Source organism: Elgaria multicarinata, chromosome 12, assembly GCF_023053635.1.
Source record: "Elgaria multicarinata webbii isolate HBS135686 ecotype San Diego chromosome 12, rElgMul1.1.pri, whole genome shotgun sequence".
NCBI lineage: Eukaryota > Metazoa > Chordata > Lepidosauria > Squamata > Anguidae > Elgaria > Elgaria multicarinata.
In genome coordinates this window covers 13581842-13608872 of record NC_086182.1, presented here as the reverse complement: position 1 = coordinate 13608872, position 27031 = coordinate 13581842, and the positions used below count along the sequence as shown (strand labels likewise).

Below are 27031 nucleotides of genomic sequence, written 5' to 3'. Positions count from 1 at the left end.
TAAAGGACAAGATATTTGATTGGAATAGGATAGTAAAATCCATTGTGATGTTTGATTGACAGCTCCTCTGCCCTCTCTCCTCCCCCGGTCCTCTCAATAGTATCCCATCAGCCATTGCTGCAAAAAACCAATCCCAGTGGCTCTCCTAGAGCGGCACTCACTCCTTTCACCACCCTTGCCAGGGAACTCTTTAGCTAGTGGGAAAAGGCAACGCAACGGTTGTGCAGGAACTCTCCTCTGCACAGCATGAATATTCAGTGTGGAGTGTGTTTTTTTAAAAAAAAAACCCTCCACCATGGGGTGGAGTTTTCCTGCCAGACAACACATTTCTCAATGGGAGTGTTAAAACTCCACCATGGAGTTCTAAAACCACCATTGAGAAACGTGTTGTTTGAACTGAGACTTTAACTCGGAATACTAAAGGAGTTTTCAGACATTGTAGAGCGGCAAACCGGAGTTTGCAGTTAAGCACACACTCAAAAGAGTTGCAAACAATCCCGGCGCCCTGAGAAGTATACACATATGACATACATGCTTACAACATATGCTTGCCACATTAACCCTTAACACATTTAGATGTATCTTAAAAACCTTGGCATGTACACCAAAAAAGTAATATATTTAGAGGCCCTAAGTGTATTGAACCGGCACAAAGATCAGTTCTACAAGCAGTTTTTGTAAGAAAAAATAAAATAAAAATAAAACGGCAAGAAGCAATCAGCAAAAATTCAGTTTTGTGACAGCTTTAATGGCACAAAATTTTTATCGCTACAACTTATACATCTACTGTAAACTGTATATAATGTTACAAAGTGCTAACTAAATATGAAGAATGCATAATCACTTTGGCTCAGTTAACTCCAATAATTTCAGCAACGCAACTTTCTTTTCTAAAAAACAGTTAACTAGGTGGGTTTTGTTTTGTTAGTGTTGCAGTTCAGCCAGCTGCATTTTCTTGAATGTGCAAGTTTATGCATTTCTGCTTGATCCTATGTACAAGTATTTTAAGCCACGTTTCTCACTGATCATTTGAAAAACGAGGTCTGCATTTCCACCCAAAGCTGTAAACAGGAAAAAAAACCTATTTAGGGTACAACCCTATGGGATGCGCCCCCATTAGATGGAAGCTTCCAAACTCAGAGGCTTCCGAGGAGCCAATGCCCTGCCAGGCTGCTCCTGGAAGGGCAGAAGGAGCGATGGAGGTGATTTTCACCTCTCCATCCTCATGTTGTTTATTTTCCAGTTAGATGGGTGTCTGAGCTTGTCTAGAGGAGGCAGGGCTGGAGAAGCCATAGGATTCTTCGTATCCTGGATTCTCCTCTTCTCCCCCTGCCCACTGGAACATCCTATTTTCAGATATCAACAGGGCCCTTCTATGCCAAAGTTGCAACCCTAGAAAGGGGGTGCTGTGGTTATTTTTGTGGTTGCTGCGAGGAGACAGAAAGAGATAGGATTTTGGAGTCCCATGGCCTTGGAAATAGGACTCCGAAAAATCCTATGATGCCTAGAAGTTCTCCAGGGACCACAGAATTGTCTCTTAACAATGTTTAACTTATGAAAGCTTTATAGTTGATTACCCCCCCCCCTTTTCCAATTATAAACAATCTGGTCCATTTCACAGTAGACCAAGAAGTCACCATCTTTCAATCTTACAGTCACTTATCAATAAATATTGCTTTGTATCGCTGCATGGCAATAAACCTGACAGTGATCAAGTATTCAAATGCCTACGGTAATTTTCCATCTGCAATTTTAATCTCACAGCTGCTTGAAAAATATTAGTGAAGGTGTTTAGTCACAAGCATGTAGATTTACTAATTTATCACAGAGTATTCTGCGTATTAATCATCATGTAATTCGGAAAGGAATGAAGCTTTATTTGTTTTAAATGAACATGGTCCCGATTCCAAGCACATTCTTCCATATTCCAATTCTTTTACAAAATAGGATACAATAATTGGTGTTGAAAGTACTGTCAGACTTTTAATCCTTTCTAGGCATGTTTGTTTGATGTTATTTTCTTTTAAAATCCTTTATTTAATCACCTCAAAATTACCCCAATATCCACACAGGAAATAAATACATATTTGCAAGTAATACAAGTGCTATCATTCAAAGTCAAAGAGGAAAAAAAGACCTGGATGTTATCACAGAATTAGCAAAATAAAAAAGAAGCCTTTAAGTGTTACAGAATCAACAACTGAAACAAACATAGTTTAGGAATGGATTTCATGCTTATCTTTTCTGCTTCATAAAGTTTACCTCTTTTCACTGGCATAAGCCACTATGCTTACACTGCCCAAAAATGTCAAGTTTCAGAAGCCTGCTACAAAAAGAAAAATGAAATACCTGTTTCTACAGGTTTGCCCATTCTTATTTTTCGTGTATATTTTTGCTGTCTAATACAGTCTATTTCAATGGAATTTTTCTAATTTTGAAATTAATAATAGTTTCCTAAATATGCAGTATTAAAGCCTGTCATTTATATATTTATATATAAAACAGAGCACTCTGTCCTTCAGAATCATGCTACGTGTTCCAAAATCCAATACAAATCTACTTAGGGACATTTGTTTGCCTATGTATGTTGAAACAATTTGGAACTAAGCTTCACATTTTGGAATAATAATAATAATAATAATGGTAACCAAAGGAGGACAAGGCTGAGTGCTCCCATTAGCGAGATTTCTACCTAGCTATACAAGATATCACTAAGGATTTCAGGTATTGCCAAGGGAAATTCAACAAGCCATAAAAATGGGAGAATGGAAACTTAACCACATAAGATAGTTCAGAGCTTTGTAAATTGTGTTTCACACAACTGCAAGACTGTTTCTGGGTAGGGTGCCTCAAGCAGCTGCTGAAACGACCATACGTTTGTAAATTGTAAGTGGTTCCTTAACAGGTAGAATCTCCTTTTACATATAGCCTAAATACTTCAAAAAATACTTCAAGTCAAACTACTTTTAAAAGGAAAACTTTCATTAAATAAAATGCTAATGAATACTAGAAGCTTCTTCACATGCAAGTAATGCAATCCTTTGTTTAAACGATTTCTAGATGTCAGGCTTTTCTATCAGAAATTAACTCACTACTTCATAGAAAAAATGAGAGTTACTCAATATTAAAAGTTGCTAATGAATCTTTTTATTATTATTCTGCTTCGATTTTGTGCAGTTTTTGCCTCTGGAAAACTAAAAGCATTAGTCAAGAGACTTGTAAAATAAGCTACACTTAAAGAAAAATAACTGCTAATGACTTTTAGTTTGTTTTACAACCAGCTTCAGTTAATTCTCAGATTCTTTTGGAGACTGGAGATTGTTATACTCATCATTTCAAATATGCACTGAGCAGATTATTTCTTGCTGTAGTAAAGAGGAGGCAACAGCATCGCTGACGAAATTATAATTTGCTGGTGGCACTTTGCACTGAAAGAAGCCCTTGCAACATATAGGCAATTGTAAACTCTGTTAGGCAACTCTGATGTGTCTTGCAAGACGTGGAGGGCAGCTAGGGAAAGGGGTAAGGAGCCTAGTGAGACACCTCCACAGAGTTCCGATACAATACTGAATTCCAAGAATTACTGGAACCTGGATATGTAAAAACAAAGTGGAGGCAGGGAAGGGGGGTCATGCTTAAAATTGTCTCAAGTTCAAAATGTACTAGTGTGACATTAACACCTTCACAGATCACAAGGATTTCCAGGTTTTGTTCACCGCTTCTTTCAATAAGTACTAGCTGAAGGTGCGGTCAGTCGTTTTCCAATGTAGATACTGAAATGAAAAGCAAAACACAACATATTGATATCTTAGAAATTCTCCCTGTTCCAAAAACGTTTCAGCTTTACTTTACTCTTTCCATCCACATTGAAAGGCTAACATCTACCAATCACACATATGTGAATGTGATATTAGGTATTCGTTCATACAACCAGACATTAGAGTGAGGACAACTTGTGCTGATAGAGGAGACAAGGAAAAAGAAGGCTATTAACAACATTTACACAGCAGAGGAAGGCAGAAGGTAGATTGGGATCTACCGCTAGATATTTTCAGTACTTTGGCAAGGATTTCTGACTCCCTGCCCTAAATGATACTGCTGAAATGGAGGAAAAAAGCTTGGAATAACTAGGAGTGGTTTTGTGTGGAAGGAATTCAGTTCTGGTACTCAAAACGAATTTCTGAGCTAAGGGTATGTCTTTTGCATCAGTTGGTAGATGTCAGTGTTCTATAGTAAAAGCAACGTAGTTCCCACAAGCTTGAAATCTATAGTTTTTCCTTTCCCAGGATTTACGATATACAGAGCCCTTGTTCGAATCATTCAAGCTATGCTTTCAAGGGAAAGCAATTGTGTTGGGAAATTTTATTGGGAAAGATGAAAATGGTACATTAGGTCCAGTGATTTTAAAGTAACCCAAGGAAGCAAAATCATACTGACATTTGACAAGAGTTGTTCTTTAAGCCCTTTCAGGCAGTTATAGCCAAATGGTAACAGGATTCTCTAATTTTTAAAAAATGATTAGTAATGTATATTTGAGACATCACAGTGGCAGATAAGCAGGGCTGTGTATTGTATATTCTCACCAATACCATCCCCACTCCCCTTTCTCCCAAAAACAAATCCACAAATTGCACCAAGGAAGAACAGGTTGCTTACCTGTAACTGGTTCTTCGAGTGGTCATCTGTGCATTCACACATATGGGCTCTGCGCCTGCGCTGAGCTCGAATCGGAACTTCTAAAGCTGAGTAGTTTTGGCGGGAACCCCTCCCCCACCGTCTACTACACATGTCCATGGGTTCCTGCCTACTCCCTGAGTTCTCTGAGACCACTTCAGGCCCCAAAGCGAGGAAGTAGCCACTTTATATCGACATCAAAGACATCGACAAAAAGCGGGGACGGTGGGAGGGTTGTGTGAATGCACAGATGACCACTCGAGGAATCACAGTTACAGGTAAGCAACCTGTTCTTCTTCATCGTGGTCTCTGTGCATCACACATATGGGCGATTAATAAGTTCACTTAGCGGAGGTGGGTAGGTGGAGATGTCTTAGGCCAAAATCGAAGACAAAACTGCCCGTCCAAAATTGCAGTCAGCCCTGGATCGCACATCAAGGTGATAATGTGAGATAAATGTTGACGGTTGGGACCATGTAGCTGCTCTGCAGAGGTCCGGTATAGCCACTCCTCTGAGGAAAGCCGTCGACGTTGACATTGCCCTGGTTGAGTGAGCTGTGACAGTATTGTCAAGAGGCAGACCAGCAATTTGGTAGGCTAACTTAATAGCACTAACAATCTACCTTGACAGCCTTTGTGAAGACAGTGGTTGTCCTTTTGTAGGTCCACTATAACAAACAAATAGTCTTTGTGTTTTACGGAACGAGTCAGTGCGTGACTTATAAAACGCAAGCGCTCTCCTAACATCTAGAGAGTGCAACTTTGACTCCAGTGTTGCTGCTGGACATGGAAAGAACGTTGGGAGGATTATATCTTGGTTGAAGTGGAACTTGGACACAACTTTGGGCAGAAAATGCAGGTCTGGGCGCAAGATCACCTTATCATTATGGAAGGTCAGATATGGTGGGTCTATCCGCAAGGCAGCCAATTCACTCGCTCTCCGAGCCGAAGTGATGGCTATTAAAAAAGCAACTTTCCATGAGAGTAAACGGAGGCTCGAAGTGGCCATGGGTTCAAATGGTTAGACTTTAGGGACTGTAGCACAACAGATAAACTCCATGCTGGAACAATAGCGCGCACAGGGGGTGCTAAATTCCGTAGTCCCCTCAGAAATTGCCGAACTAGAGGGTGAGTCAAAACTGAAAAACCTTGGATCAGAGGATGAGATGCTGAAATAGCCGCCAAGTACACCCGTATGGAGGATAATTTAAGAGCTTTTTCGTATAATGAATTGAGGAAAAACAGTATATTCTTTAGGGACGCAGAAGAAGGGATAAAACCCATTGTAGTAGCAAAAGATGAGAATCTTTTCCACTTTGCCTCATAAGATTTTCTTGTTGCAGGTTTCCTAGCCGCTGTTAGAATGGAATTAATTGCATCCCCAAATCCTCCCATTACATCATGATCCTCCAAGCTGTCAGATTGAGTGTCTCTGATTCCAGACATCTCGTTCTGCCTCTGTCCTTGGTTAGAAGAGTCACAGATGATGGGAGGCGAATGAAGCAATTGCGCAACATTGCGCAACAGCAACAGCGCCTTCAGGTGAGAGAACCAGTGCTGGCGAGGCCACCGTGGGGCTACCAGAATGCAATCTGTCCTGTCCCGCCGGATCTTTTGGAGTGATTTGGCAATGAGAGGATATGGTGGGAATAGGTAAAAGAGAGTTCCTGTCCATCTGAGTTGGAACGCATCTCCTAGTGAGCCCTTCACTATGCCCGCTCTCGAGCAATAGTTCCTACATATCCTGTTGTGTACTGTCGCAAACAGGTCCACCTGAGGTTGGCCCCATATTTGGAATATTTGATTGAGTTCGATGGGGTTGAGTTCCCATTCGTGTGATGTACTTTGCACTCTGCTTAGAGCATCCGCAAGGCAGTTGTTTTCGCCTGCTATGTGGATTGACGACAGCAGAATATTCCTGTCGACTGCCCAGGTGAGCATTAATATAGTCAGGCGATTGAATTTTGAGGAACGTGTTCCTCCTTCCTTGTTTATATACCACAGAACTGTGGTGTTGTCTGTAATTACTCTGACATGATGACCTGATAGGTGAGTTTCGAAAGAGCGGAGTGCCATAAACACCGCTGTAAGTTCCAACAGATTTATATGAAAAGTCCTTTCCAAGACAGTCCAAACTCCTTGTGCCCGGAGGGGCCCGTAGTGCACCACCAGCCCATGAGCGAAGCGCCCGTGACTAAAGTCCTGGATACATGCACTGGATTGAAGGGCATGCCTTGCTTCAGATTCTCGATATTCGTCCACCACTTGAGGTCGATCTGAACCTCCAATGGAATGACGAGTTTAACCCTTCGTGCATTCTGCTCCCCATGAAAAACTCGTAGAAACCATTCTTGGAGTTTTCGCATGTGAAGTCTGGCCCATCTTACTACTATGACTGTAGAAGCCATGAGGCCCAGTAATCGTTGGATCACAAAGGCTGTAGTGTGACGATGATGGTATAGCTTTCTGGCCAGCCTTGACAATGTAACCTGTCTTTTGATAGGGAGAAAGACTTTTTCTGCTATTGCGTCTATGGTAGCCCCTATGAAAAGAATGGTTTGGGACGGGGTGAGGTTGGATTTGGCTAAGTTGACTTTGAGACCTAGGAAATCCAGAATATTTAGAACAAACACAACCACGTTCAAGAGTTCGTTCTTTGAGTCTGCAACCAGGAGCCAATCGTTGAGATAAGGGTAAATCTCCACGTCGTGTAGCCTGAGAAAAGCACAAACAGCCACCATGCACTTCGCAAACACTCTGGGAGCTGTTGCCAGTCCAAAAGGTAGGACTTGGAACTCGTACATCTCTGTGCCAATTATGAAGCGGAGGTACTTGCAATGGATATCTCTGATCGCAACGTGGAAATAAGTGTCTTGTAGGTCTATAGATGCAAACCAGACTCCTGGGCGGAGGAGAGGTAGCATGGACGCCAGGGTGATCATTCTGAATTTTCTGGTTTCTCTATATTGGTTGAGGTCCCTCAGATCTAATATAGGCCGAAGACCCCCATCTGCCTTTGGAACCGTAAAGTACCGGGAGAAGTATCCGTCGTGGGTGGAATATGGAGTCACCCTCCGGATAGCGCCCTTGGCTAGTAGGGTTGCAGTCTCTGATATTAGGACTGGTGATGTCGGTGATATCTTTACGGTACCAAGGGGAGGGAGGTCTTTGAACTCTATGTGATAACCTAATTGAATAATTTCTAGTATCCAGTTTTCTGATGTTATGGTTTGCCAGTTGTGGAGAAATTTGGATAGGAGATTTCCAAATAGTGGGGCAACTCGAAGGGCGGGCAGAGGGGTGTCGATGAAGTCAAAAGTGCTTTTTTGACTGCTGTACTGGTCTCTGATGATAAGGACGGAATCGACTTGTTGACTGCTGCCTTCTAGGCTGCTGCTGTTGCTGTTGATATCTAGGTGGGCGATCAGCATTTGCTCTAGATTGGTAAAAGGGTGATGGGCGTGACCATCTACGCTGCTTATACTGTGATTGTTGTAGCTGCGGGGAGATGCCCATCTTTTTTGCTGTCATTTGAACAGCCTCCATCGCTTCATCCGTGGTAGCATTAAATAATCCTTCCCCATCAAAGGGAAGGTTTTCAATTTTAGCTCTTGCCTCCGGTGTCAAGCCTGCAGAGCGAAGCCAAGCATGACGGCATAATGCTATTGCCCCCATCATTGCCTTAGCTTCACAGTCTGTGAGGTGTCTGGTGGTATGAAGTTGTAGCCTGGACAGGCGTAGGGCTTCGCTGTGAAAAACTCTGGCAAGCTCCCTATGCTCATCAGGAAGATGGTTGCAAATGTTATCCATCTTCTCCCATAGAAAGAGTCGATAGCGGGACATCATTGCTAGATAGTCCGCTACTCTCAAGCTCAAAGCTGCTGAGGAGTATATGTGACGACCCAATAGGTCTAAACGCCTCCCTTCCTTACCCGCTGGAGACTTCTGCAATTTCCCTTGCGACGACTCCACAATTATTGAGTTCGGTCTGGGGTGTGTAAAAAGGAAGGTTGCATCCTTTTCCTGCACCTTGTATAAGGACTCTAGTCTGAGTGAGGTTGGTGCCATTGTGGCTGGGGTTTTCCACGTTTTACTGTATGAAGAAGTGCTGGTAAAAATGGAATGGAAACCGGGGTTGCAGCCTCTGTATAAATGGCATCAAACACCGGATCAGATATTCGCTCAGGTGGTTGCTGCATTTCAATTCCCAAAGCCTGAGCCATACACAATATCTGGTCAGCAAATTGAAAATTGTCCTCATTGGGCAATGCCCCTTCTTGGGCAGCCACTACATCATCTGGGGATTGAATAGAAGGCAGAACAGAGGAGTAGGAGCTAGAATCAGAGTCATAGTCCTCTGGAGACTCATTAGCTAACAATTGAGCCCTATGCTGAGTAGGCGAGGAATCCTTTCTTCTCTCTAGCAATTGTGATGGAGAAGCTACTTGAATGACTCTTAATTGCGAAACATTAGTAGCAGTCGGGATCCTTATACTAGGCAAAGTCTGGCGTTGGTCTTGCTGTCGATTCCGAGTTACATTACTCTGAGCCAGTTGAACTGCTGCTGAGGCAGCTTGATCAGTGGGTGGTTCTCAGTCCCGAGGAGACGCCTCTCGGTCCCGCAAAGACTCCCGGCCCCGAGGCGGCGTGCCTCAATCCCAAGACGGATCAGGTTGCAGCAGCGGTAGCGTGGCCTCTCGATGTCGAGGGGAGGGTGATTGAGGAGGCAAACACAAATGACTCAAAGAAGGGCGGTCCTGATAGCCATCTCGGTCCCGAGATGGAGGCTGAGGCAGAAAAGAGCGCTCCTCTAGGTATCGAGGAGACCTTGATTGGCAGGAGCCTGGTCGAGTAAGTTGTGGAGGAGAACGGGACCGGTACCGATCACGAGGCGGATAATAGGTGGAACAGTCATGATCATAATAATAACGATCCCTCCTCAAATCCAAAGAGTGACGGGACATATAAGAAGGGCCCGACCACATTGAGAGATTATCTCCCTCTCTGTGTGGAGAGTAAGGGTGATCAGGAAACGCTCTGGGGTAGTAATCTCTATTCCTAGAGCCATAGCCTCTATATGGAGAGCGGCTCCGGTGCCGAGGTTGACTAGGCAGCAGCTGAGGCGGTGCCTGGTACGGTGATGAGTCCCGGATCTCGCCCTCTGAGATCGATACCGCAGGGATGGCCTCAATCCTCGGTACTGACTGGTCGAGTGGAGCTGCCAGTACCGAGGAGAGAATTTGTGGAGTCGGCAATGGGGGCAGGGTCAGGATACCCGGCGCTGGTTCAGCAGAAGAAGGTTTGACTTTTGAAGATTTTCCTTTATCTTTTTTCTTTGTTCCCTCCTTAGGGTTTTTATTTGTTTTGGCGTTTTTGGATTTTTTTTTTTGCAGTCGAGACAGTTAGTGAGGGCCCTGCAACCTGCAGATCAGACTGCATTGTGTTATTCGTTGCCTCCAATGCCTTTTTCCAAAGAACCGCTCTTAGGCGATCAGCACGGTGTTTTTTAGTCTGGCGAGTAAATCTGGTACAAAAACGGCAGGTCTCTGCAATATGAGACTCCCCCAAACAAATTAAGCACAAAGAATGTCCATCCGACGGGGGTAATTTCCCGTCACATTCCAGGCATTTTCTATTTATTTATTTATTTATTACATTTTTATACCGCCCAATAGCTGAAGCTCTCTGGGCGGTTCACAAAAATTAAAACCACAGTAAAACACCCAACAGGTTAAAACACAATTACGAAATACAGTATAAAAAGCGCAACCAGGATAAAACCACACAGCAAAGTTGATATAAGATTAAAATACAGAGTTAAAACAGTAAAATTTAAATTTAAGTTAAAATTAAGTGTTAAAATACTGAGTGAATAAAAAGGTCTTCAGCTGGCGACGAAAGCAGTACAGTGTAAATTTTCTAAATAGTGCCTTAATGGCCATGGAGCCCCCAATCTTTAAGGGAATAACCCTAAATATCTAAAGTACAACAATTATTATTATTATTATTATTTTATATATATATATATATATATATATATATATATATTTACAGAAAAATAGAAGATACGAACTATGTACAGAAAAAGAAGACTCAGCTGAGGTAAATTTGTCTAACACGAGACGTATCAGAAGAAGTCCGTTAACGAGCGTCCTTGCTAGAAGGTGGTTGAAGAGAACTGAGGGAGTAGGCGGGAACCCGTGGACATGCGTAGTAGACGGTGGGGGAGGGGTTCCCGCCAAAACTACTCAGCTTTAGAAGTTCCGATTCGAGCTCAGCACAGGCGCAGAGCCCATATGTGTGAAGCACAGAGACCACGATGAAGAAATTCTAATTTTTACTAAGGAAAGCTGAATTCTATAACAACATAGTTGGATGCCTGTCTTTCAGCCGAAGTCTAAGCAGTTTTTTTCAATACCCTGCTGCTAGAGCAGTGCCACCTACTGAAAATTAGTTGCAGGTTGTGGAAAAAGAGCAAATTCAGTGATCCAAAGAAAGTCAAAATGATCCGTGATTATTGATATGAAGTATCTAACTACACTTTTAATTGTACTTTAAGTGTGAGTAAAGCTTATGCAACAGAATGCTGGGGGAAATTGTGCAGTGTTTTTTTCCTCAATAGTTCTGGGTTTGATTTTATAATGCTCCTCTCATTCTGACTGATCAAACATATATCTTGTAAAGGTGGTATTATTATTATTATTATTATTATTATTATTATTATTATTATTATTTCTCCAAACACAGTGGAATTCCCACCAGGTTATTCTCAGAACTGTTAAAAGTAATTTAGGAGTACAAGTCCTTAAGAGCTGCCAAAAATACATACAGATACATGTGCACTATATGTGCTAGTACTTACCCTAGTCCCAAAGCCAAAACATGAGATATGAACAAAGATGGAATGAAAACCTTAAGAAATTCAGCTGAGAAAATGCCACCTTTCTTCATGGCTCCACTCTTTCTCATACTTAAAGATACTGTTCGTTTAGGATGTCTGAAATGAAACTCCCTAGAAGAAAAGAAATGAATGGCATCTTACAGAACTTTCTAAATACAGATCTTTAAAAAACAGAGCAAATAGTGATCTCAAAATCCAAGATTTATGAAGCTAACAAAGCATTATGGAAATACCACTCACACAGACAGAAATCATGAGAACAGTAGCTGAAGAACAAAGGAGGACTGAGAGGAGAACACTGCTTTAACAAATATAGATACCGACATCTGTCTCCTACTTTTAACATACATACACAAAGAACCATCCGCATTTAAGGATACTCTAAAGCAGCATTCTTGAGTACCAAATAAGCATTAGACCAATCTTACAGATAACAGATACTGAGGGATATTACTTGTTCAGTGTCACATTAGCCAGCCATGATCAACCCTGTAACTCTTGTTAAAGTACATCTTCAATTACAAACCTATGCCATAGACAAAATCTACCTCCTTCTATACACAAGTGAAGATATCAGCATGCAGAGGCTTACAGGACTCAAGCAGAACCCTCCCTTACCACTTCATGGTGCTGCTGAGCAAGCCAGTCCATTGCAAAATACACTCCTACATAGTTGGTCAAGCCTTGCTCCTCCCCAGACATCTAGTGCAGCTTTATGCCTCCTGGCATTGAGATTAACTTGCAGCTTCCATGCCAGGGGCCTGAGGAGAGAACAAGGCACTGGATGCTTTCATATTAAGCATTGGGGGAAGAACAAGAGATTAAATATAATTTAGTTTTTCCTAGTGAGAAGCTAGTTTTAAGCACAGTTTTTACAACGATCCTTTTTTGAGAAAAAAACCTATTCTTATTCTATTGCAACTTAATTCCTTCTTCAGAGAAGGACTGATTATTAGTAAAGCGTTCAACTCACTTGGGAGGAATGTTTTCAGGTCTACTTGACCAGTCTGATACCCAGTCAGCACTTTTCTTCAAAATGTCCACCTCCTTCTCTCCTTCTACTGCTTCCTCTTCGGACTGAAAATATACAAGGGACACACTATGTAATTCACTTAATTTAACTTCTCCATGAGGTATTTATTGCAGAACACAAAGATAAGCAAAATATGCTGGCAGTTCTGACACCCTTGTATTACCCCCACAAAAGTTCTAACTAAGAAAGGGCAACAACTAGAACAGAGTCGATTTGTATCAGTTTTAGGAGGTATTGTAGTTTGCTTACAGAGCCTATGGCCAGCCCATATCCGAACACTACTTTAAATCAAGAATTTAAGAAAGCATCACTGTAATACATTGAAATAGTTACGCATAAGCATAAGGACTGTCTGGAATTATAATATTCCATATTGAATTTAGGAAATAAAAATAATTTAGAACTTGTAAAATTTAAAACAGAGCAAGGGTACATTTTTAAAGGTATCACACTAATGGAATTAATAGATTAAAAGATACATCCAGTTACACCCAGCATTTAAAATTATAGGGCAGAAGTCTTGAGGCTCAGAAACAGGCGATTTTCAGTTCCCAGCCCCAACTGTCTTGCCTTTGTAATAGCCCTTGGCTCCTTGCATTTGACCCAGGGTTGCGTGGCATGAAGCTTATTGCTGGAAGTGAGGGAAAAGTTGGTGGACCTCAATGATAATGATAATGCACTATAGACTCAGAGTTTGAAAAATGATGAAAATATACCCCTAACCCTACACCCAGAGGTGAATGTGGAAGTCTTTCACTGGCTGAAACATTTGGGAGAAGTTTAAAGAAGCAAAAAGAAAATTAAGATTAATCATAGAAAAAGATTTGCTTGCACGGCTTTTTGCAGTGGCATATCTAATTTCGCTAGGCATTGGAAATCATGTGCTGGGGGCACTCTGAGGAACTGGTTCCTAAAAGAGAGCTTTGACTGTTGTGTGGTATTGATAAATAAATAAATAAATAAATAAAAAATGGGATGTGAGCTTATCTGAGCACTAAGTTACCTAATCTATATTTTTGAGGAGTCTTGCTAAAAATCAATTTTATGGAGTCCTGTAACCTTTTTATCTGGTCTATGAACTCCGTCTTTGAATCTCCTAGATCACAAACAGTAGTATCTGCTTTCTGAGGAGACTTTCTTGCTGAGTACAGTAAAGTGGGGAAGCAGAGAACACAACAAACAAGGACAAGATAAAACAACTTTTTTGTAAACTGCACGTAACAGTGTTTAGTATTGAATGTGATGGATTGTACTTGTTATTCCTTTTAATTTGTCATTTTTGTTATATATTTAAGAAAATACTAGCAACTTAACTCCAATAAAACTGTCCCTTTATCCACGATATATTATTCAAAATGAAACAGAAGCCTGCATTCCTTTAATTTGAAGGACTTAATCCTCTCAACAATGACACCAAATGCTGCAAAATACTAAAGTACAATCCCCATGGAACTAACAGGAGCTATATCACAAACTTAACTAGAGGATTATATTTCATTCATTGACATAACTTGGGAAAAAAGAGCAGCTCAAGTGGAGTAAGAGATATCCTATTAAACTGGAAACTGCCAGTTTTCACAAATATAAAGCAGAGAAAATCACTCAGGCTGGCAGAAATGGAACTATAGTCCATTTGTTGTTCTGTTTTCTGATCAGATTAGAAAAAGCTCCTACTAGTGCAATATTGTTTTCATATGGTACTGCTAAAAGACAACAGCTTGTATTAAACCCAAACTCTTTGTCTGGACATCGACTCTTCCTCCATTAGACACTATTTGTGTTAGTCAGAACCACATGAATTAGCTTACTATGTGTCATGCTCGCAACATCAACAACCTAACACGTTAACCCTCCCACTCACCCCTGTGAACTCCATTATTACAGCATAATCCAAACAGGAGCCAAAGAATGCCTGTACGCCAACTTTTAGGGGGGTGGGCGGTGTGACCAGAGACCCTCACTTCAGCCCTATGGGAAAACTTAGCCTGGAGTCCACCTCCTAAATGGCTGTCTTTCCCCTAGCCTTTCTATTGGCCAACACTGCCTAGGAGACAGTCCTGGGCATGCCCCTTCCTCAGCTGAGTATGCCTCCTGCCTCTTATCAAGAAATGTTCCTTAGGGTGGGATAACTCAGGTGCTTTCCCCATGGCTAACCCTGGCTGAAGTTGAGAAGGAGTGGTTTTTTTCTCCCTCACTGGAATGTACTGTGAAACCAGGCAGAGACTATTTCCCAGAACCCTGATATTCCATACCTTAACTAGGCCCCAAATCACCCCCCTCCAGCTCTGAATTATATTCTTCCTCAGAGATGGGAAAGGTGTGACACTATGAAGCAATATCTTAAAATTCCTGAAATCCTTGGTTAAGTGTAGCGAGAATGATTAGGTCTTCCATGAGTATGTAATTACGTATATAGAAGGGTACTGACAGTTTGTCACAGTACATTGCCAAAATAGAAACATCTGGAACTCCCAGATGAGATCATATTTCATTTTTTTTAAATCCATGTTCTATCTTCACAATCAAGGTTGCTAAATCAATATATTTTTGACAATAGTTTTTCCACCATAAGAATTAAAGCATTTGAAACAGTGGCTAAATGTTTAGTTATTGATATGCAAACTTTTTGTGGGACACAAAGATGTGCAAATGTATTAAGTCAGTTCTAACAATAGGAATTAAACAGTTATGTGAGGATAGCAATTTTGTTAACCTCCCCCAAGAAACTGAGTGCAATGTAGACATGTCCCTTCACTGATTCACAGCCCCCCAAAGCAGATTGTGCTATTTTTACAGGTTAATTCACTGATTCACAGCCCCCCAAAGCAGATTGTGCAATTTTTACAGGTTAAAGTGAATGAAAAGACACTACTGTAAAATAGTTAAGAACTGTGCTCTAATTGTTTAAAATGTATACTGTTTTATACTGTTGTTTTTATATTTTTTGATGGTTTTAAATTTTGTATACTTTTTTAACGTCCACTGTTTTTAACTTTTGTAAACCACCCAGAGAGCTTCGGCTATGGGGTGGTACATAAATTTAGTTAGTAAATAAATAAATAAATAAATAAATAAAGATAAATAATTCTTCTGAAACGATATTGTATGCAAGCAGTAGGAAAAATACCTGAGAACTATTGTCTTTACTTGTGTGCATCTCCACATCAAACATTATCTGTCCATCTTCTTGAGGAGAAGGGCTAGAAGAAAGAGTGATATCCAGTTATAGTTGTTTATTTGTTGTTTCAACCATCAACACTGTTACTATTGCTATATATCATATTATTAAAATTTTATTTGCACTTATGATTAAAGATATTTTAATGCAACATATGTAGAAGTATAACGATAGCCTTTCAAGAGAAATATTTTACCAAAATGAGCTTAAGAGAAATGTCTTAATATTTTAGAGAAGGAAGGGCAATAAAGTTACCTTTCCCCAACAAGAGCAAGGAATCAAGGAGAGGGCAAAATAGGACTGCAAAAGAGGCTAAGACCAGCTTCATTTCATCAGGATGAGTAACCAAGGATCCTGAACCAAGGATACAATGCTAGTAGCATATGATACCATCAGCATACCTGATTGGTAAATCTTTGGGAAACTAATCTTCTGAGGTATGTGGATAAATACAGAGGTTATTTAGAGATGAACACGCTTCAAGTGAAATGCTTGTTGTGGGGGTGTAATCTAGTCTTCAGACCAAAATAGGCTATCTGACGCTGGTCTGGTGGCTTCATCATGGGTGCCCAGTGTGTGTGTGTGTGTGTGTGTGTGTGTGTGTGTGTAAAAAATAGTTTAAAACGGCAATCCTGTATTGCAGGGGTGGAAAACCTGTGTTCCTCCAGATTTTGTTGGATTACAACTCATATTATACATGACCATTGGCCATGCTATCTGAAGCTGATGGGAATTGGACTCCAACAACATCAGGAGGGCCACAGGTTCCCCACTCCTGTTATAATCACTGGATTCAATGGGATTTACTTCTGAGAAGACATGTATAGGACTGCATTCTAAATGTCAATAGTAGAACTGCAATACTTACTGACATTTAGTTTAATAAATCCCACTGAGAAATAAAACAGCATATTTGAAAATTAGGACAAATGTCTGTAGCAGATGGCCTGTAGTTATGACGCAAACTCAGTAATTACAATTCAAATAGTCTTATTTTTTGTGCTTCCTTAGTGGAAAAAGCAAATATATAAATATGCTCAAACTCGATAACAGCAGAGCAAAACAAAGTCCCAATTGTTGGCCAGTGAGTTCCTACATGTCTCTGTTTGTACCCCCTTTTCCTGCTTCTTTCCTTTTACGGGATTTTCCCCCTTGATAGGGTTGAGCTCTTCCGTTCTCTAGCTATACCCACCGAGGAAGTAGGGCCACACCCAGTTCTAAATGACTGAAATTGCAATTCAGCAACCAGACAGTTCTTTAAAAGCTCTTCTTCCTGGTAAGCACAAGACCAGCTCTGACATACCACACTGGCATAGATTCCCATATTAGAAAAAATAAATGTAAGGAAGTTGACCAGCAGATAAATCTGAAGGACAATGCTAAGAACTTAAATTTTATATACCTAAAGGGTTAGTCACCATCTACAACCTCATTCAGAGTACACTTCTAAAGATTTCTAAAATTTTATTACTGTAAAAGTGAAGCGTGCTTTTACATTACTAGGTAAAGTAAAACTGTTCTGATGGGTGGACGAAGCAATTATAAACAAGACATTCCTTATTTAAAGTAATAATTACAAATATGCCAAGAAGACATGCTGCATTGTATGGACTCCTGCAAGATTGCCAAGGAAGTTCTAGAGATCTGGTCGATGAGTTTTGCTTCACACTATAATTGGAAATAATACAAAGTTCCTCCAGGTCAGACTAAGGGCCATTCTGGGCCATTTTTCCATTCCCGATAGCATGTTACATAGGAGGCTTCAAATACTATTGAAACTACAAAGATAGTGATCTTTAACCTGGGTCTGTCTATTCACTCCTACACACAAGGGGGAGGCAATTTGGAGCTTAGATATGACTTAACACATCAAAAGATCCTGCCTCAAGATAAAGGGTTGAACTAGTTAGTTTTCTGGTCCTGTCCAGCTCATCAACACTATGATAAAAGTAGTTCATCACTATTGCTTGCTGCCTGTTTATAGTAACAGCTTCTAGTGAAGAAATAAACTATCAAAATACATATTATAATGTGCTATTTATTCATTTATTATTTATATAGTGCCATCTATGTACATAGTGTTTTACAAAGAGCAGGTATGACAAGTCCCTATCCCAAGGGACTTAGAATCTAAAACAGACTGGGGAACAACACAGAAAGGAGGAAAAGCAGTAAGTTTATTTTTAAAATGTAAATTTGAAGGGCCATCATAGTTTTTCAGAATGATGTCCAAGTAACCCTTCAAATAACCGAAACAAAAATAAAGTTGAACATGCCTAAAGTTCTCCAGAAACCAATGGAAGTATTTTAATGTTGTTTGGATGGCACTCCACAGATGTATAGTGGCAAAAGGTTAACCACCTAGATGTAAATGTATATAAAAAGACATTAAGTTCAAATAAGCCTCCATTCCATTTATAAGATGAACTGACAGTACTTACAACAAGAAAAAGCAATCCATTCCAAATAATTTGATGGAGTTTGAATTCTTACCTGTCACAGTGAGAACTACCCCTAGAACTGCTCTGCCCGGACTCATGCTGAGCATCTAGAAGTATCTTCTCCATGTCTCCATTGTGGATTGAAGATGAAGAAGGAACATGTTCCAGACCCCCATTTTTTGCATTGCCATTGTCATTGCCATTTCCATTCATCTGCAACTCTACCCAGGAGCCTGTGGAACAGTCAGATGTTTCATCAGAAACTGTGAAACGCTGCACAAGGTTTATCATTTACTTGCAGAAATATGTGGCCACACCAAATTCAGATAATCACAAGGAAAACATGCGCAGGCAGCAAAGAATATTTCCCCATATATCTACAAAGCAACACTTAAAAATTTTTTCTTAAAAGCCAACTTGCACATAAATCATGTAACTTGTATCATGGGACAGACCGACTTGTGTGGTCAATAAATTTGGAAATGCAAACTCATGGAAGACACAGCAGCAGTAGAGTGGGGCAAACAACATATGCAGGAATTCCTGCTTATAGGAATTGTCACTATGTCTTTCTTAAGTAAGCTTGTAGCTGTCTGAATAAAAGTGTGTTTTGTTTACCTGTAAAATCTTTCTGCACAATTTTATCAGTCCCTTGTTCCCTATGCTTAGAAGCGTACCTTGTTGAAAAGAACTTCTCTATTTAGGAAAACTGGAGGTGTTTGGATAGGCAGGCAGTCACCCAGCTTTAAAAGACTTCTGAAAACAAACATGCACCCCATAAACCTCCCCAGGCGTGTCTTTTCCGACTTCAAGAGTGGAACAAAGGCAGAATGTTCAAACTCCGTTTGTGAACAGATAACCTATGTATCTGCCCCTATGACATTAATTTAGCAAATACATTTGAAATGGAAAGTGATCCCGTTTTGTATACTACTTGGCACGGCCACAGACCAACCTGCTAAGCTAACTTATTTTTCTGAGTCTGAAGATTTCTGCTGTGCCTAGATCTCACACCTAACACACTGCTGACAATGTAAACAATACGATATAGTGGTGCATGTATCACAAATAGTATTTAAAAACAAAATTTAAAATAGAATTTTAACTGGTAGACAGAGTTAGACTTTAATCTGGTAAATAAGAATAAATGGTATTTAAGTAAAAAAAAGGGAGGATTGGGTCTCCCAAATATTAAACTATATTATGTAGCTAATAGGCTAAGACATATTGTGGAGGCAATTATAGGAATAGGAGAATTAGATTGGATGGATGATAAAACTACAAGTAATATAGAGATTAATTTGGAAAATGTATTTTTTAGGGAAGGGGAAAAAAATGGGTGGAAAGTATAGGTAACCCGCTCTTGAGGTTTCATTGGGAAATTTGGAGTAAATATAAAGGGGAGTTGCTCCCGAGCAACTCACCTCTACCACCGGTAATAATGCTAAAGAATTTCCCGGAGGAATTAAAGAGTAGATTAAGTAAAGTTTTAATAGAAAAAAATAAAATGAAATTAAGGGAATGGTTAAGAGAAATGAATACAAGAGAGAATCTGGAAGAGGTTTTAAAAGATAAAAAATTAACTTGGTTAAATTATTGGCAATTAGAACAGTGGACTAAAAAGTGGGTAAGAGAAAATGGAGATTGTAGAGAATTGACGAAGTTTGAGGAATTAATAGTTAAGAAAGAAAATGATACGGGAAAAAGAATAGCGTTAAAAGGGTTAATGAGTGAAATATATAGAATATTGGTGAAGAAAGGGTTGATGGATAGTTCAGATAAAATGGTTTGGGAGACAGACTTGAATGTACAAATAGGACAACAGAGCTGGGAGGGACTATGGAAACAAAGAGCGCTGAGAAATATGTCAGTAAGAATAAAAGAGAATTACTTTAAAATTATATGGAGGTGGTACCTAACCCCGGTTAGATTAAATAAGATAAATAATCAGCATTCAGCAAATTGTTGGAGAGGATGTGGGGGAAAAGGAAAGTATTTACATATGTGGTGGGAATGCAAATATGTACAGAAATTGTGGAAGATGGTGTTTTTGGAGATTGAAGAAATTGTGGGAATGAAGATAGAACAAACACCAAAAGCTGCATTACTGTCACTATTTGAAGATTTAAAATGTAAAAAAGAAATTAAGGAATTGATAACGAATTTGCTGACTGCAGCAAGATTGATTGTAGCTAGGAACTGGAAGATTCAAGGGGAATATTCTATTGAAGAATGGTACAAAGAAGTATGGGATATAGATATTAATGATAAATTGACTTGTAATATTAAATGGAGAAGAGGTATAGCAAAAACAAATGATTTTGAAGGAATTTGGAAACAGTTCCTAATATTTGTGTTTTCTAAGGGAAGTGGGAAACCACCAGTAGAAGAAAGTATGAGATTTTGGAATCAGGAATGAGATCCCGAGGTGGGGGGTGCACGTATATGTTAAGTTGATTAGGTTATATAGAGATGATATTGATGTTATTCAACATTTATGTAGTATGTTGTTTTTGCTTTAATTGTACTGGTGTATGTTTAAGTATTGTAGAAAAAAAAAGACTTTAATCTGGGAGTTCTGGATTAAAGTTCGTGCCTAGCCATGAATTCAGGACCATTTACAATACAATTTCCCCCTTAATATATATTCAAGGAATGTGGACAGGAAGTCCATACAGATGCAGATGCGCATCTTTCAGATATGCCTTGAACACCTGTGGGGAAAGTGCTGGATGCTTTGCATCTGATCTTAAGATGTTCAGTACAGGAGCTTTTTTAGCTGTTTCATGCACACAAACACTTTCACAACATCAGTTCCCTACTTGTACAATGAGAACAATGATCTATTACTATGAGTGTAAGGACTATACACCACTTTTGTTCCATTGGCTTTTGTAAAGGGCACCAATGAGGACCTGGTCTGAGAGTCAGCTGAAAATGTGCTACCATAGGTGACTAGAGAACTTTTAGGTGAAGAGCTGGTTCGAATGTAATGATCTAAGGTTTATTAGATCAAGAATTGTACCCATGAACTCCCTCCTCCCCCATCCAATAATGAAAGAGTTCAAGGATTTGTTAAATCACTTACCTGTTACATTCAAACTAGGAAATTTTGGAAATTTTAACTAGGATCTGAGTGCGAAGAAGAAAAGTGCACAGGGGGAACTATGCTTGTGCTGAGATGATTACCTCTGAGCTAGGACTAAGCTTGGGGTAAGGGTGTAGCTCAGACATAGAGCACACGTGTTGCATGCAGAAGGTCCCAGGTGGAGTCTCTGACATTTCCAGGTAGGGTTAGAAAAGAATCCAGATTGAAACCCTGGAAAGCCAGTGCCAGCTAGTGTCGACAATACTGGGCTTGGTGGACCAGTGCTCTGACTCTGTAGTTGCAGTTCCCAATGTTCCTAAGCTTCCTTGAATAACAACATTACAAAAGAGATCCAGGATTAACAACTTCCCATAATGAGTTTCTGGTAGAATTCAAGGTATTAATGGTACCTTAAGAACTTCAAGACTAATTCTTGAGACAACCTTCTCTCCTATGTCTTGACATGGTTTCCTAAGTTCAAAACAGAGTCATCCCTCTTGATTACATCACCAATACTTCAAGATCATACAAGTGAATACAGAGTGCTGTTCTCTATGGATCTTCTACATCATATGATCCATCAAACTATACACAGCCTACCAGCCAGATGCTTCACAATCGGTTTATTTCTGCACTCCTGAGCAGGCACAAACAAGTTAAAATCTATACCTCTCTTAAACTGAAACATGACTATGTATCAAAATGGTGTTTATAAGCCATGGGAGAAATAGCTGCCTTTGAGATTTTGTTGTGTGGACTGACCCAAGTACTAGAAAGTAATCATAGGCACAAGGATCCAGGAGATGACATCCTATATATCACCAGGATCATCCACAATGTCTATAAAAGTGATATTTTTATCACCATTTTCATCACGGGATGCATATGGTCATCCTCATTTTATCCTCAGAACAAACCTAAGAAAATGATTAACAAAGCTGAATCAACAATCACTTTCCATCTCATTGTGAAATACTGCTTTGCCCAATAAATTCCAGCCCTTGCTTATGTAAAGTTCTGAACACATATGCCCTGAACCTATGCATACTCAGAAGTAAGTCCCTCTTTATTACAAAGTAACTTACTTCTAAATCAATAAGCATACTAGTGCTGCCTTAGTATGCAATTAAGTGGTCTTGATTACTATCATTGCATGTATACAGAACTCTCTCTCTATTTTAATTTATTTATTATTGTAGCATTTCCCCCCAATTTCTATATAAAAATCTCAAAATGACCTGCAATAAAAAGTATGTATAATGGGCTCCATCCAGTGGTGGTGTTGTGCTAGCAGAAAGCTTTAACTCTTTTGCAAGCCAAGGCATTTATTTTTCCACTGATTCTCCGCTACCCACTACAGCTCCCTGTGCTCTTTGGAAAGCAGCTCTTGAAGTTTAGGAGAACCCTCTGGAACAGTGTGTGATATGGACAGAGGACTGCAGTAGGTGTGCGTGTGGGGATTAGTGAAAAGTGCATGCCTCATTCTGCATGAGTGTAAGCAGTTTCCACTACTGCAAAGCCACTACTGGATATAACCCAATATTAGCACACTATTAAAACCCATAATTAACAAGCCAAAATGTTAATAGCAGCAGCAATAAAAGAGCTAACAGTATAAAAATGGAAAATACTCCCATCAAAGCACACAGGGGAAAAATTCAGCAGCCTCCTTCGCCCCCAGCAGATATAATTGTGCAGTGACAACAGCTGTATGACCACAGTTCTGGATGGAGCTTCTACTTGTAGAAATGATTCACTAAGTTACAAACAGGTATCTTCATTGTTATGCGAATCACTTAGTATGCACAGTTGCTCAGGAAATACATGGATTTCAAAATGGGAAACTTGATTTAAAATCAATCCACCTGGAGGCAGAAGTGTAAGGCATGTCAAGTTCATGATAGAGTATCATATATAGCTGGTAGGCTGTGTTCTGCTTGATTGGTAACAAGTTTCACAGTCCTAGTGTAAAGACAAAAAAACTGGACCTTGGTGTGAGAATCACATTCTAAGGGGAGGATAGAACCATCTCACTTCTCAGCATGAGCACCTGGAGTATCCTGAAAACTGTCAGCCGGTGCCCGAAGATTCAAAAATATTCATATTTGGAAGGACACAATATATGCAAATATTTTTATATTTCTACAATTGCTAAACCATATTTCATTATTCACATGTAATGCTTATAGAAAATTGAGGATCTGCAATGAGAATGGTACAAGGAACCACAGAATATACTAGAGTTCTCCCACCCCAATTTGAAGTTAGGACAGGAATCTTACTCAGAGTTCATTGTTTTCCCCCATCCCTTTCAACGTGAGTGCAGCAGAATATGCTTTCACTGGAGGGGGCAGACTTCATACTTCTGGCATTTACTTTGTTTTTACGAGAAGTGAGATTCGCCAAGCAAACCCTGGTGAAAAAGGAAGACACTTAGAAGAACTCTGAACCCACAAATGTGTTTTGAGTACCAAAACTGAATGAAGTCACAGCCCCTTCACTCAAAAATCCACACCTAGTTACCCCACATTTTCTTCATTGCAGCAGTATGATTTAGAGCAGGGAATCATTTTGCTGTTACTATGGTTAAACAACCAGGAGTCAGAAATCCTGGCCAATATAATGAAAATTGCCTAGACATCTACCTTCTGCTCACCTTCTGCTCTTGCAAATAAACCTATTTTTACATCCGGTGTCTAAATAATTCCACAGTAACCACAGGTCTACTTCTTGATATTTACACAACCAAGTAGCAATGTGGTCCTCTTTTACATTATTTGTTTGTAGACTATTTAGACATACAATTCTTATAAATGAAATCTGATGTGGTAAAAACTAGTTGTTTTAGCAGAGATACTCTACTGTAGTTTGCTCCTTGTAAAGTCAGTAAGGCACAATCCAATGCATGTTTAGACAGAAAAAAGTCCTGCTGGCTGAGGAATGCTGGGAGTTGTGGGACTTTTTTCTGCCTGCACATGCATAGGACTGCATTCTAAATCTCTTAATCCAATGACTGTAGGTTTCGCAGTGCCAGTTTAGAAGGAAGATACATCCTTTCTGAAATGAATATCACTTAGCAAGATGAACAGAATGGGGAGAGAGGGGCTTCTTAACCATTTTCCTTGACACCATTTCTCTGGTGAAGATAGTCCACCAGGACTGCTTTTACTTGCACTGTGGAAAAGATACAACTCCCCATATTTTTTCACCAGAAGGGGTGGAAGCAGTTTGGAGGGATTTTCGAGGGAGAAATGGCACTAAAGGAAAGAGTTTAGAATCCTCTTCCTCGCCACATTAGATGTCCCCTTCAAACTGCAGCCTCAGCATACTAAAGAAAATGTCCCTACAAATAACAGAGCTACAAAGTGCTTCTGCTTTAATTCCCCCCCTCAACAGGAATTTTAAAACTAAGAGCAAGATGGAAAATACCTTTTATTTAGACAAAGTTCAAAATACAGCATGCGAGTTCAATGATTTTGATAACCTGTAGTCTCAAAGAACTCATGTCAATGAACATATTCAAGAGGCAAGCATTTTGAAAACGGATTAACTGCTTTTCAGATTACTTGGCAGGTGCAATGAGGGGAGAAAAATGAACACTATTTCTCACTCAGGCAAGATCTATTTTAAAGCATGACTGCACATGCATTAACTAGCTAAGCACGTGTGATGATCAAGAATCATTTCAGGGATGCTTTAGGGTGGATTCCTGCATTGAGCAGGGGATTGGACTCGATGGCCTTGTAGGCCCCTTCCAACTCTACTATTCTATGATTCACTACTATGAAATGCAAACAGACACTATCTGCATGTCTCCCAACCTGATCCACAAACAAAAGGCTACACGGGATCAGCTGACAGACCCCGGATACAGGAGAAAATGGTACACATCAGTAATATTGCCTCAGCTGCTGAATAAACTCATTCCCACACTCTAGCTCCTCCCCAGCATCCCTGCTGTAGTTCTCTTCTTGCTGTCTGCGGTAGGCAGAAACTAAATAAATGCACTGACCTGTCAAAACATGGCAATTCATTCCTCTCATTCCATACCATCTGACTTCCATACTAAACTCACATCTGTCTTTCACATGCAGTTTGTCAGAAGCTATCTAAGCCTACTTATAAGTAATTCAAACGAAGTCTGAACTTTACTCAAAGACCTCAGTAAGCCACACTTCCTAGCATGTTTCAGAACACAGGTTCAAGCTCTCAATGCCTTCTGTCTAGACAACAAGAAGCAGCAAATACACAAGTCAAAGCATTCCATTCCTTCTTCTCTCACATTCCATTCTGCCCCAATACTCCCCTTGCCACATCCCCTTTTAATTCCTGAAAACTGTCACCTGCCATCGACTCATCAGCTCCATCCACAGCCCTTCCCCAGAACAATATCTTCTGACATCTCCAGCCACCTGATCTTCCCCTTGTTTCAAAAGAGCTGCCTCTTATTTCTGATGACTGCCCCATGACTATCCCACACACTGGAATCCTTTGGTTCCAAACAGCTTCGAGATCCAAATATCTCAGTCAAGCAACTTCATTTGAAGGTTCTTAACCTGACAACTCTGCCCAACAACGGCAACAAACCACTTTTCTGAAATCGAGTAGAAGGGTTAATCTATTGCAAAACAACAACAACACAAAGACTCCCTGTAGCACGTTAAACAACAAGTTCCAGCCAGCATAAGCTTTGAAAACTAAACTGCTACTTAAAACGACAAAACTTGGTTCTTATTTGATTAAACAGAAACAAAACAAACAACAGCCAGTAAAATGGTAGAGAATACTTAAGAACAAGCTGCATGCTTCTAAAAAGTTATTGTTTCAGATGTTCCTTGTTTTAGTTTTCAACGAGCGGTAACCTCACTTGGATGCTTTTCTAGCAGAACAAACAGGTTGCCTTTCTTTTTCTTTTTTTAAAAACCAGGTTTATAAACAAAAACACATACTGATGCTTATATTACAACATCGTTTTTAAAATGTTTTCTATCATCCACCTTGAGGGAGCATAAGGAGGAAAGGCAGAAGGACACATACTAGTTCCTCCCCCCCCCCCAAGACGTCGAACCTCTCTACTCCCCCTCTTTTGAATGGGCTCCTTCCCCCTTTCCTGTAATGCTCTCCCCACTACCCCTTCCCCATTTCTGGACACCTTCCTTGGCATCCCTGCCCCCCCCCCATTATTTTGCAACTCCCCTCCCCCCAACCCCCAACTCTCGTGCAACGCAGCCAACCCTCCCCCCCTTTTCAGGAGCCCCCCTTCCTCCCCACCCGCCAAGCCAGCTCCACACCTCCCATTGGCCAAAAGCCTCTCTCGCGGCCCGGCTCTCAGCCAATCCCGGCCGAGAGGGTACGAGCGGGGGGGGGAAGGGTAGCCTCCCCGCCACTTGAGGGGAAACTCTCTCTCTCTCTCTCTCTCCCCTCGAGGCTCGGCCCGCTCGTTTCTATGAAGCAGCGCCGGAAAGGGCAGCGGAGGAAGGGGCTGGGGTCGGCGGGGGGCGAGAAGCGACACCACTCACTGTTCAGGCCCGGCTCGGTGGGCGTCCCCTCAGGCGGCGGGTTGTTGTTATTGTTGTGGTGAGGCGATTCCTGAGGGGAAGACATGGCGACGGCGGCGAGCGCGGAGCTCTTCTGTCTGAGGCGAGGGTGATGACAACAACAACACCGTGTGAGTGTGTGTGTGTATGTGTATGCGCGAGAGCAGCTGTCCCCGCCA

The 27031-nt window shown here is 40.6% G+C and overlaps 1 protein-coding gene across 1 annotated transcript; it reads right to left on the bottom strand.

The window, feature by feature from the left end:
- Nucleotides 1-727: 727 nt before the first annotated feature.
- Nucleotides 728-27031, bottom strand: BNIP3L (BCL2 interacting protein 3 like). The gene is made up of 6 exons (XM_063139615.1): nt 26835-27031; nt 18280-18460; nt 15736-15808; nt 12549-12652; nt 11537-11686; nt 728-3773 (listed from the first exon to the last, which is right to left on the bottom strand). Exons 1-6 carry the CDS (start codon nt 26917-26919, stop codon nt 3725-3727), a joined length of 642 nt encoding a protein of 213 aa, XP_062995685.1. The 5' UTR covers nt 26920-27031; the 3' UTR covers nt 728-3724.

Coding starts and splice junctions, on each gene's coding strand:
- BNIP3L (XM_063139615.1), bottom strand. CDS start 26,919: ATGTCTTCCCCTCAGGAATCGCCTCACCACAACAATAACAACAACCCG. Junction 18,461..26,834: donor CACCGAGCCGGGCCTGAACA/GTGAGTGGTGTC, acceptor ACTGTTCCACAG/GCTCCTGGGTAGAGTTGCAG. Junction 12,653..15,735: donor GTAAAGACAATAGTTCTCAG/GTATTTTTCCTA, acceptor GTATATTTTCAG/TCCGAAGAGGAAGCAGTAGA.